Raw genomic sequence first — 12,164 nt, forward strand, 5'->3', positions numbered from 1 at the left:
TTATGTATTCTGAGTGGGATCACCCAGATAAGCATTTTTTCCCCCCTTAAAAGTTTTCAACACTTTATCCTATGGTCAAATTTACTAAAATGTGGAGGATACCAGCAATTGACGCTGCTATATCCTCTGTGAATAAAAATTTGACTTGTCCGGACAATGCACAAATTCTTGGGATCCAACTGATAAAATATTGGAATTCCTGTTAAACATTTTCTCCTTGGCAGGTTCAGTGGCTCAACCTACAATGGCAGCAATTGGGGTATGTCAATCCTTGAGAGACCATTTGAAACAGGTGCTTAAGGTTTTCCCTGAACAGCAGGCCCAGGATTTAGCAGAGCAGCCAGCGGCTTTGTGTTTTGCAATTGACGCAATCAGAGATTCTATTCTTCAAACCCTCTCGCCTTACGCTTGGTTGGTACATATGCGTAGACTCCCATGGTTGAAAAGTTGGTCAGCCGAAGCGCCATGCAAAAAGCCCCTGACTGGTTTTCCTTTCCGCAGTGAATAGCTGTTTGGGGATGATTTGGACAAATATATCCAAAAGATATCAAGTGGGATAAGTACCCTTTTGCTAGTTAAGAAAAAAAAGTAAATGTCCCTCCATTTAAACTGGCTCTTTCTCCAGTGCCAGGGGCATCAGCCTCCAGGCAATCGCAACGGCCTCCACTGTCGGGTTCAAAAGGTAAACCTCAGGGTCAACCACAGGGACAAAAGAAGTCCTGGGGGAGCAAACCTGCAAGACAGAACGCTAAAGCCTCTCTATGAAGGGATGCCCCCGCTCGTTCATGTGGGCGGAAGAATTCTGCAGTTCTCAATGGGTCTGGCAGGAAGAATTTCAAGACAGATGGGTGGTCTCCACAATAGCTCTAGGTTACAAACTAGAGTTCCGAGAATTCTCGTCTCCTCGTTTCCTCAGGTCAAATATTCTTTTTCTCTGGATCTTTGGGAAGTCTTTCTTTCAAGCGTTAGACCGACTTTTGTCGCAATAAGTGATCATGGTGGTCCCCATGGAAGAGCAGGGGTTGGGGTTTTAATCAAACCTTTTCATGATGCCTAAACCAAATGGGGATGTCAGACCCATTCTAGGTCTCAAAGATCTAAACTGGTTCCTGAAAATCCGCTTTTTTTGCATGGAATCAATCCGTTTAGTAGTCTCCATCCTACAAGGAGGGGGAACTTCTGGTGTCAGTCGACATCAAAGATGCATACCTGTATGTACCTATTTTTCCCCGCTCACCAGAAATATCTGCGTTTCGAAGTGGAAAAACTTTTTCAGTTTGTAGCTCTGCCTTTCGGTCTAGCTACTGCACCTTGGGTATTTACAAAACTTCTGGCCCTTCCTCTGGCCAGATTAAGGACTCGAGGTATAACAATTATAGCATACCTAGATTACCTGCTTTTGATAGACTGGTCGGTAGCCCGCTTAGACCAAAGCATGGTCACCACAGTCAACTACCTGGAATACCTAGGTTGGGTCCTCAACCTAGAGAAATCTTCTTTAAAGCCAGTAAGAAGACTAGAGTACTTGGGTCTGGTTATAGATACAGCCCAGAAGAGTGTGTGTTTACCCCAGGCAAAGATCAGCGCCATAAAGGAACTGGTTCAGGTGGTCAGGGCAAAGAAGGGTCCTTCTATTCGCCTTTGCATGCGGTTGTTGGGAAAGATGGTGGCTTCAATCGAAGCGGTTCTCTTTGCTCAGTTTCATTCGAGACTGCTGCAAAACAGTATCCTGTCTGCCTGGAACAAGAAGGTCCAAGTGCTAGATTTTCCGATGCGTTCGTCCGAGAATCTGCGGAAGGGGAAATCCTTCTTACCGGTTACCTTGAAGGTGGAAACAGATGCCAGCCTTTCGGGTTGGGGAGCAGTCCTGGAAGAGGTGACTGTCCAAAGGAAATGGTCCAGAACCGAAAGGACCTTGCCCATCAACATTCTAGAGATTCGGGCAGCGCACCTAGCCTTAAAGGCCTGGACATTCAGGTTGTGGAATTGTCCTGTCAGGATTCAATCCAACAATGCCACAGCAGTGGCTTATATCAATCACCAAGGGGGCACCAGAAGTCATGCAGCCCAGGGAGAGGTAAACCATATCCTAACCTGGGCAGAAAAGCATGTGCCGTGCATATCGGCAATCTTCATTCCAGGGGTAGAGAATTGGCAGGCAGACTAAAGTCTTCAGCAGTTGTTCTCGGGGGAATGGTCTCTTCACCCCGACATCTTCCTGGCTATATGCCAAAGATGGGGGATCCCGGTCGTAGATCTGTTTGCGTCCAGGTTCAACAATAAAGTCGACAACTTTGTATCAAGAACAAGGGATCCACTCGCATACGGAACAGATGCGTTGGTGACCTCGTGGGATCAATTCTCACTGATTTTATGTATTCCCTCCTATTCTGCTGCTACCCTGACTACTTTGCAGGATCAAGCAGGAAAGGAAGTCGGTAGTTCTTGTGGCCCAGAAGATCTTGGTATGCAGAGATCGTAAAGATGACGGTAGGGGCCCCATGGACCCTACCACCACGTCCAGACCTGCTATCGCAGGGACCAGTGTTCCATTCTACCTTACAAACGCTAAGTTTAACGGTTTGGCTATTGAAACCCACATTCTGAAGAATCGTGGGCTTTCAGGCTCAGTGACATCTACATTGATTAATGCAAGGAAGCCAGCTTCCAGGGTAATTTTTATTATAGAGTCTGGAAGGCATATGTTTCCTGGTGTGAATCCAGAGGTTGGCATCCTAGAAAGTATGTTATAGATAGAATCCTTGCCTTTCTGCAAATGGGGTTAGAGATGAAGCTGGCCTTGAGTACTATTAAAGGCCAGGTCTCGGCTTTATCGGTATTGTTTCAACGACCACTTGCTTCTCATTCTTTGGTCCGTAGCTTTATACAGGGGGAACGCGGCTTTATCCACCGGTTAGGTCACCCTTGAACCCTTGGGACTTGAATTTAGTTCTATCAGCATTACAGAAACAGCCTTTTGAGCCGATATGACATATTCCCTTGGTCCTTTTGACAAGGAAGCTAGTTTTTCTGGTAGCCATATCTTCTGCAAGAAGGGTATCTGAATTGGCTGCTCTTTCTTGTAAAGAGCCATATTTAATTATTCACAAGGATAGTGTAGTATTGCGTCCTCATCCTAGCTTTCTGCCAAAGGCGGCTTCAGGTTTTCATATAAACCAGGATATTGTTCTACCTTCTTTTTTTTCCAGAATCCTGTTCTATGGAAGAAAAGTCACTACATTCTCTGGATGTAGTAAGAGCAGTCAAAATCTATTTGGAAGCGACTGCTCAGATTTGAAAAACGGATGTTTTGTTTGTGTTGCCTGAAGGTCCTAGAAAAGGACAGGCAGCGTCGAAATCTACTATTGCTAAGTGGATTCGGCAAGTAATTCATCAAGCTTATGGTTTAAAGAGGAAAATTCCACCTTTTCAAATCAAAGCGCACTCCACCAGGGCTGTCAGTGCTTTGTGGGCAGTGCATCACCAGGCCTCCATGGCCCACATCTGCAAGGCCGCAACTTGGTCTTCAGTCCATACATTCACCGGATTCTATCAGGTGGATGTAAGAAGGCATGAGGATATCGCCTTTGGGCACAGTGTGCTGCAGGCAGCAGTGTAGGTCCTCAGGTCTGATTGCACCCTACTTTTGTTTGTGTCTCCCTCCCCTCAGATAGCATTGCTCTGGGACATCCTATACAGTAATTACTGTGGCTCTGTGTCCCGTGATTTACGATAAAGAAAATAGGATTTTTATAACAGCTTACCTGTAAAATCCTTTTCTTGGAGTACATCACGGAACACAGAGGTCCCTCCCCTCTTTCTGGTAACACATGTATTTCTTTGCTACAAAACTGAAGTACTCCCGGTAAGGGGAGGGGTTATATAGGGGGTTGAACTTCCTGTCTAGGGTGTGCCAGTGTCCATCCCCTAAAGGTGCCTATATAACCCATATAGTAATTACTGTGGCTCTGTGTCCCGTGATGTACTCCAAGAAAAGGATTTTACATGTAAGCTGTTATAAAAATCCTATTTTTTTGTAATATGCCTCTTGTGTGCCTGTGGGGAGATGGCAATCTGTGTGGAACACAGATGAAAATTAAAGTAGATTAGGGGAAGGCTAGAACCCCTTTTGGCTTTTTTTGTTACAGTTTGTAAAAAATAAAGTAATGAAAGCGCCACGCCACTGGCCTTGAAATTCAAAATGTAGGTAATTTTACTGTATTTATAAGCATGTGGGCATGGAAGAAAATTGCCTTCATGTTTTAGGGGCTAAGAGCATTTCCACATTTATCAGGGATTTAAAAGCTGCATAGAAAGCTGAACTCTGGGATTAATAAAGATACACTTGCTGGTTTCTCTGGGTTTAGAGTGAAGGCGTATCTTGGCAGGAGGTGAATTTTTATTTTATTTTTTCACCTCCTGCTAGCCAATGCCTTCATTCTAAACACAGAAATCAAGAAAGGTGATGGGTTAGTAATACATTACAGCTCTGTCAACAATTCATCACAAGATTCAATTTACTGCTATATTATCAATGGTGCTTGGAATAGTCTTTTTAAATATTCATTCTTTTAATGGACAACTGTATCTGTTGTCCATTAATTAATCCCCCTGAGCACAGCCTGCATGGTAAATTGTTTGCTTCTCTCCCCGTCCAGCGAACTTCACTATGTAACCCTGCTCAGAGCAGCCCATAAATTGTAAGGAAAATGTTCCTGCCAATCCTATTCATCGCTATGGGGGAGCTTGACTCATCCAGTATCTTCAGTATGTATTTAACCTCTAACTTTTTTGCATTGTTTAGGGCTGCAGCTTACAGTAAAATAGGAAACTATGCTGGGGCTGTACGGGACTGTGAAGAAGCTATATCCATTGACCCCGGTTACAGCAAAGCATATGGCAGAATGGGGTAAGCGCAAGTTAAAAGCTTATTTATGTAAGACTTGCTGACAACTTACTTTTTTGTCACATGTATTTCTTCTTCTTTTATGATTCCAGGTTGGCACTTTCAAGTTTGAACAAGCACTCTGAAGCTGTGAGCTTTTACCAAAGAGCACTGGAGCTGGATCCCGATAACGATACCTATAAATCAAACCTTAAGATTGCTGAACAGAAAATGAAGGAGCTTCCAAGTCCAGTAAGTGTCTTGGCTTTAGTTTTGATTAGAGGTCGACCGATATATCGGCCGATATTTGGCTTTTTTTACTTAATCGGCATTGGCCGATTGTGCTGATAAAAAAAAGCCGATTATACCTTCAGCGGGACTTGCAAATTACTTCTGTAATAGAAGTCAATGCAAGTTTTCTGAAGTTTTCTTCTCTCCTCCTCTGGGCAGCCTGCCAAGTCTGATTGTATCTCTTCATTGTATCTCTTTCAGGTTCTTTTATCAATAGACTGAACTCCGTGGAGAAGTTCTCAGTTTAACCATTTAAAGACTAAATCTTTTCTGACACTTGTTGCTTACAAGTAAAAATCCTGTATTTTCTGCTAGAAAATCACTTAGAACCCCCAAACATTATATATTTTTTCTAGCAGAGACCCTAGGGAATAAAATAGCGGTTGTTGCAATATTTTATGTCACACGGTATTTGCGCAGCGGTCTTTCAAACGCAATTTTTTTTGAAAAAATACACTAATGAAATAAAAAAAAAAAAAAAAAAAAGCAGTAAAGTTAGCCCATTTTTTTTCGTCCAAAAGTTTTGATTACCTGTTTTTGTGTATTTAATATTTAAGATAGTTATTTTTTTTTTAATCTAAATTATACATACAAGTGAACTGATTTGGAGGTTTGTTTTGTTTAATAAATGTTTAAATATAAAAAATTTTCTGTATCACTTATTACTTAAGGCTGCTTTCACACTGGAGCGGGCATGCGTTGACGGTAAAACGCTGTTAGTTTTAGCGGTGCTTTACCGTCATTTTAGCGGCGCTATTCGGCTGCTAGCGGGGTGCTTATAACCCAGCTAGCGGCCAAAGAAGGGGTTAAATGCGCCCCTGAAGCGCTGCTGCCGAAACGTTTTGCAGGTGCTTCGGCAGCGGTGCGCATTCATTTCAATGGGCAGGAGTGGTGGAGGAGCGGTATACACCGCTCCAAAGATGCCGCTTGCAGGACTTTTTTTTAATATCCTGCCAGCGCATCGCCTCAGTGTGAAAGCACTCGAGCTTTCACATAGACTGCAGGGGAGCCGTTTTACAGGCGCTATTTTTAGCCCAAAAGCGCCTGAAAAACACCCCAGTGTGAAAGGGGTCTAACTGTTAGATTTTATGCGATGAAGGGAAAAAAAAAAAAAGAAATCGGCCTAATATATCGGCCCAAAAAAATCGGCATCATATATCGGCCACCGCGATTTCTAAATATCGGCTTTGGCATCGGCCAGAGAAAAACCCATATCGGTCGACCTCTAGTTTTGATACTTGGCGCAATCCTGGTCATTGGAAATTAACTGACCGTTTGTTTCCACTACAGATGGCTGCTCCTGGTGGTTTTGATCTAGCCGGGCTGCTCAACAATCCCAGTTTTATGAGTATGGTAAGTCAGCTGATTTTTTTTTTTTTTTTTTTTTCCCTCCTATTCCTACAAATTTTATTATGCAACACTGCTTCTTTTGATTTGAAAATGAGGGTATCAAAACTGTGTATAGCATACACCTCAATGTACTCCTATTGGAGTAGGGTGGCTTATAAAATATATATTGCAGTATATAAGAGCTGGGTGAGGGCAATATATTAAAACTGGGACAGCTGTGCATGGCAACTAGCCTACTCCTGTCTTTCATTTTCAAAGCTTGCTCTGCTTCCCCAAACTAAGCATTGCAAGTGTGACCTCTATAACTGATCCAGTTGTGGTGAGATGGCTATAAATTACAATTCGGCAGCGTTAGCAGGCAGTGACTCGATCCAAATGATATCTTGCAGATCGTAAAAAGCTTTAATTGAAAACCAGAGCAGATCTTCACAGATGAAGATCAGATAGGTAATAGTTTGTCTAGCTCCAGCAATTACATGTGTTCAGAACAGAAACTAAAGATACACTGAAAAGAGGGTGGGACTAACTATACAGAGCGTCTCATAGTTAGAGGTAGGGAAGGGACAAAATTATTTAAAGGCAAACCATGTATGTGTAACATACTCCCTGTCGAAATCTATGCTTTCAAATTTTAAACAATTGAGAATCAAGTCCAAACCTTGCAAGAGAAAAATATTCAGGAAACGCCTGTAAAAAAAAATAATGGATAGAACCTGAAAAAATAATGCAAACATTGACATACTGCAAAACTTGTAAAGTTTACTGGTGTCTGTAAGATACTCCTTTACCTCCCCTTGCATCAAATCATTGGTTTAGAAGACAAATCCTTTACCGTTGGCAAAAGAAGTATTAGTTCCTTGATAGACTTGTGTCACACTGTGCCTTTCAACCATTTGTTGACACAGTCTTTGTAATGAGACCCATTGGCCAATGGCTGTGGGCATACTTTTCTTTCAAGAAGACTGTCAAGACACTTGTAGGTTGGGTCTGCCGTTTGCCATGACCTTGAAAGTTGCAAAGGTACTCCTTCCAACAACTCCAGAAAACATTGGCAAGGTGCTGAACCTGCTCTTTGTGGTATAGAACCAGCAGTGCAGTGATGTGATGTCGACCTGGAACAATAAGGGGGTTCTGTTCCTTATTAAACAGGTTGGTCTTTCGTATGTGACTTCCAACTCAAAGTAATTTTGTTGTGATCGATCATTGGGTTCAATTTGTAGAGCGGGCTGAGTCCTTTTTTGATATGTTATCAATCTTTTGTGAGTACACTTCATGTTGAACACCCTAATGATGACCTTTTCTGCTCGTATAATCTCTTCGATGGCGGGAGGCCCTTTACAGATGTGCCATCCATGAAACACTTTATTGTCCTCGGTATTGGTTGCAAATTGAGCAACATGGATAGCTCATACAACATAAGACCACTTCACTTCAAAGGGCATTCAAAATGGTGAGAGTCGGCCTCATCTTTGACTTAACAGAAATGTTTAGTGTAACTATTATCGCTGATTTTCCTTTTATCTGACTCAGGATTAACCAGTTCAAATATAGAATCAGTGAGAATTGAGATGGGTTCATTGTTGTGATACCATCGGAACCTGAGGAAATGTCTGTTGTGTTTTCAAACAATGAAACATTTTCTAAATGTTGGCCATAACAGCAACTGGTTGGCTTGTCTGAAGCGGACCAAAACTCTTGTAAGGTGATTGTTCAGATTAGGCCCAGAGATGACATAGTTGAGGGAAACACTTTCTTTCATATTGAGAATTTGAGTCGAAGACTATCCTGATCTGCTCAGGCTTGCAAGGATGGTACATGCCAAAGCATGGGAAGTAACAACATTCCTCTTTTCCTAAGAGCTGGTGCAGTCTCAGCATGATCTCTGGCTAATGCTTTCTGCATAAAGTCAATAAAGTGTTTTCCTCTCAGGTTTTCTGTTCAGGGTGCGTTGTAAAGAAATTGTATTTCTGCATGCTAAACTTCATTTGGTAGTTTCTTGAGGTGCGAAATGGTAGTGGTGCCACCCAGCTGTTAAACTGTCCTGATAGAACTCCTTAAAGTGGAACTTTAGTCAGAAAATTAAGTCCTGCTAGATGACTTCAGGCTGGCCCCTTTAGCAGGTATAGCTACGTAAAACCTTAAAAATAAGGGCCTATAATGTGTAAAATCCAGTAATACACTGCCTCACCCTGTTTTGCACATGCTCGGTTACTCTCTCTTTTTAGGCACTGCCAAATTTGTAGAGGCCGATCTGCTGACAGCCTTTAACCACTTGCTTACTGGGCACTTAAACACCCCCCTCCTGCCCAGACCAATTTTTCAGCTTTCAGTGCTGTCATACTTTGAATGACAATTGTGCGGTCATACTACACTTTACCCAAATGAAATTTTTATCCTTTTTTTCCCACAAATAGAGCTTTCTTTTGGTGCTATTTGAAGACCGAAAATTTAGAAAAAAAATAAAACGTTTTATATTTTGTTATAAAATTTTGCAAACGGGTAATTTTTTCTCCGATGGTCACTGGTAGGCACTGAGGGTGGCGCTGATGGGTGACAGTGATGGGCACTGATAGGTGACACTGAGGCATTGATTGGCACCACTGGTGGGCATTGATGGGTGGCACTCGTGGGCATAGTTGGCACTGATATGCACTGTATGGGTACTGGCAGGTGGCACTGGCAGGCGCAGATTAGGCGGCTGTGCCTCTTCTTCGGGTCCGATGTCCCTTTCGCAGAAGCCGGTGATCGATTTTCTTTTCTCCTCGCGCTGTCAGTGATCATTGGCTGACAGCTGATCATGCGGTAAGGGGCTGGGATCGCATCCCGGCAATGTAGGTCTGCGCTGTAGCCATCATTCAGCTATAGCGTGGAAGGGAACAGGTTAAAGTGGAATTAAACCTTCCTATACTTTACAGCCAAGGAAGCTGCTTCTGTTTTGATCCACAACTGCCTTGTTTGTGCACATGTGATCAGTTATGACACCAGCCATTTGATGGTTTGACAGTTCAGTTGAGGACACAAGCAGTGGGCAATCCCATCATTCCAGGAATGTAACTTTTTTTAAACTGTTACAAATTGATGGTTTAGTTCCACTTTATGATGCATTTCTGCTCAGGGGCTCTGGGCTTCAGCAAAAGGGCAGCCTTCTTTAATAAAGAAGGAAAAGAAAGGCGCCTCATCACTATCATCCCTCTGACCAGCTACCCACCTCCACCAGAGCGCCCTTATCACCTCTCTTCTTTAATAAAGAAACAGTTTATGAAGGTGCGAAATGGTAATGATGCCACCCAGCTGTTGAACTGTCCCCATAGAACCATTTAAAGTGGAGCTTTAGTCAAAAGATGAAGTCTTGCTAGATGACTTCAGGCTGGCCCCTTTTGCAGGTTTATCTACATAAAACATTAAAAATAAGGGCCTTGCTGGATACAATTTACAGCACACACTCATTTTGGTAGCATAAATATTAACGTGGAATGTATGTTCCTTGCTAAAGAACTTTTTTTTTTTTTATCAAGTTGTTATGGATAAGGTTACGCTTTAAGCCAGCCATACATGGATTGAAATTTGGGCAGTTGATTTTGATGAGTGTCTTGTGGTTTTTTTTTTTTTGTTTTTTTTTTTGTGTGCCGTGATTAAGCGACTTTGGGAGGTAGGTTGTGCAAAGGCCTGACATTGGCTTGGAGTTTTATTGATATCTTGTGTTGCAGTAGGAGGTAATTGACTAGTCCTATGGTAAGGTGTGTTGTCTATTATCTGCATACTGTCCAGAGTTTGCAGGTGCGCAAAAACCTGGCGTACTGGGAGATGAGTAGACAGATTGTCTTGAGAGGTGGTAGGCGTGGCATACTGACCTTAGTTGAGGGGTTCAGCTGCTGTGGCTGGTAGCTGAAGTTTTGGGAGAGTGAAGAATATGATGCAGCTTAGTGTCTGCTGCTGTTACATCCTTTACTTTCACTAGCAGCCTGCTCTAGAACCTGCTTTCTTGCCTGCAGCTTCTGCTTCTATCAGTGTGTTCTTTCCTGCAGCTTCTGCTTCCATCTTTGCTTTCTTTTGGGCAAAGGCTGCCTGAATGTTTGAAGCTTCAACATCGGAATGGGCTTTAAAGTGGTTGTAAACTCAAAAAAAACAAACTAAAAAAAAAACTTGCAAGACAAGGGCATAATGCATGCTAGCTCATTATAAAATACTTGCCTTAGATTGAAGCTGTTGCAGCGGTCCCCGCACACCACTGTGGTCGGCGACATGTCTCCCGGATTTCCGGGTTCGCGGGGTTCCTGCGCTGTGATTGGTCGAAACCGCGATGATGTCACTCCCGCTCATGTGCATGGGAGCTGCCAATCATGGCAGGCTCCTGAAGAAACGGCACAAGCGGGACGTTTCTTCAATATGCATGTGCCGATGACATCAGCACATGCGGCTACAGCGAATATCTCCTAGACTCCGCAAGTTTAGGAGATATTCATGGTACCTACAAGTAAGCCTTATTATATACATAATTATGGTTTACATGTGCTCATTTGCAGTTCATATTTAGTTTGTACATATTTGCATCTGATAATTTCTAGCACTGCACTTTTTGTTGTGTATTTTTTGTGCCTAATATCTGAATTATATTGCTTAGCTGCTTGTTTCGCTGTTTTTACTAAGCGTGGATATCACGCTCATCCAAGCCTTATTATAGGCTTACCTGTAGGTAAAAGTGGTGTAACAGGGTTTACAACCACTTTAATAACTTGTTGGGTTAGAGTGGAAAATCTTGATTATAGAGATATGGTGGATCTTGGGGAGTGTCTCGTGGATGGAGAGCGATGAGTTTGATTCATGACGATGTGTGATTCTCCCCTCTGCTTTTGTCTTTGCAGTACTAAACTATTGCTCTCTAAGTTGAAAGATAAATTAACCTTCCTTCTGGAGCATGTTGCATGTTACACCCAAATTTTAGGTTGTAACTTGCTCCAGACCTGCACCCCTGATCTCCCCTCCCTGTAACAGCGTGCAGGGGATCCTCTCCCCGAACGAACCCGCTGTCACAGTTTAAAAACAGTGAGGCTGCACAGGGCTTTGCCCACAGTCGCATCATTCATTCACAGATGTATTTGTAGTTTTGAATGGGCTGCAAACACGATCAGCATGCTTGTAGTTCATTTGTTGTTCTTCTGGCTTTGTAACAGTAAGTCCTATGGGGTTATGGGCACTAAGCTAGAGGAAGACCGTGCAGGAGCCTGGCATTGCACCTGTGATCTGCTGATTGTGGGTGCAATGCTTTTCAGGCTCGTGAAAAAAAAATATATATTTTTTTTTTTTCGCCTGCAATATCATGTGCATTTATATAAAAAAATGTATATTTTAAAGTGAATTTTGCCTTTAAGGCTAGTCCTACACATACCCATCATCTAAATGAGAGAAAGCAACTAATTCCCCCATTCATGCTAAACAACACAGATGAGGTTTCCTTCCCACTTTGTTCTGCCTGGTAAAATGGAGTCGTCCCCATGCTTCTCTGGGTCATCCAAACTACTGCTTCCTTTGTGTTCAGCACATGTCTGTGTTCAGCACATGTCTGTGTTCACGTCCTTTTTTCCCTCTCCCATTTCCTGCAAACATCCCTTCCTGTTTTGCTGGTCTCCATGAAACCAGT

General features: G+C 42.7%; 1 protein-coding gene across 3 annotated transcripts in view; it reads left to right on the forward strand.

Moving 5' to 3' along the window:
* The window catches only part of SGTA (small glutamine rich tetratricopeptide repeat co-chaperone alpha), an 80,256-nt gene that overhangs the window by 51,620 nt on the left and 16,472 nt on the right, over positions 1 to 12,164 (forward strand). For all 3 annotated transcript variants that reach the window (XM_073595600.1, XM_073595609.1, XM_073595592.1), the window contains 3 exons: positions 4,805 to 4,909; positions 4,999 to 5,137; positions 6,467 to 6,529. In XM_073595600.1, the coding sequence (XP_073451701.1) occupies positions 4,805 to 4,909; positions 4,999 to 5,137; positions 6,467 to 6,529 (307 nt within the window). The remainder of the gene's footprint in view (positions 1 to 4,804; positions 4,910 to 4,998; positions 5,138 to 6,466; positions 6,530 to 12,164) is intronic.

The sequence above is a fragment of the Aquarana catesbeiana genome, linkage group LG01 (assembly GCF_042186555.1).
Source record: "Aquarana catesbeiana isolate 2022-GZ linkage group LG01, ASM4218655v1, whole genome shotgun sequence".
NCBI lineage: Eukaryota > Metazoa > Chordata > Amphibia > Anura > Ranidae > Aquarana > Aquarana catesbeiana.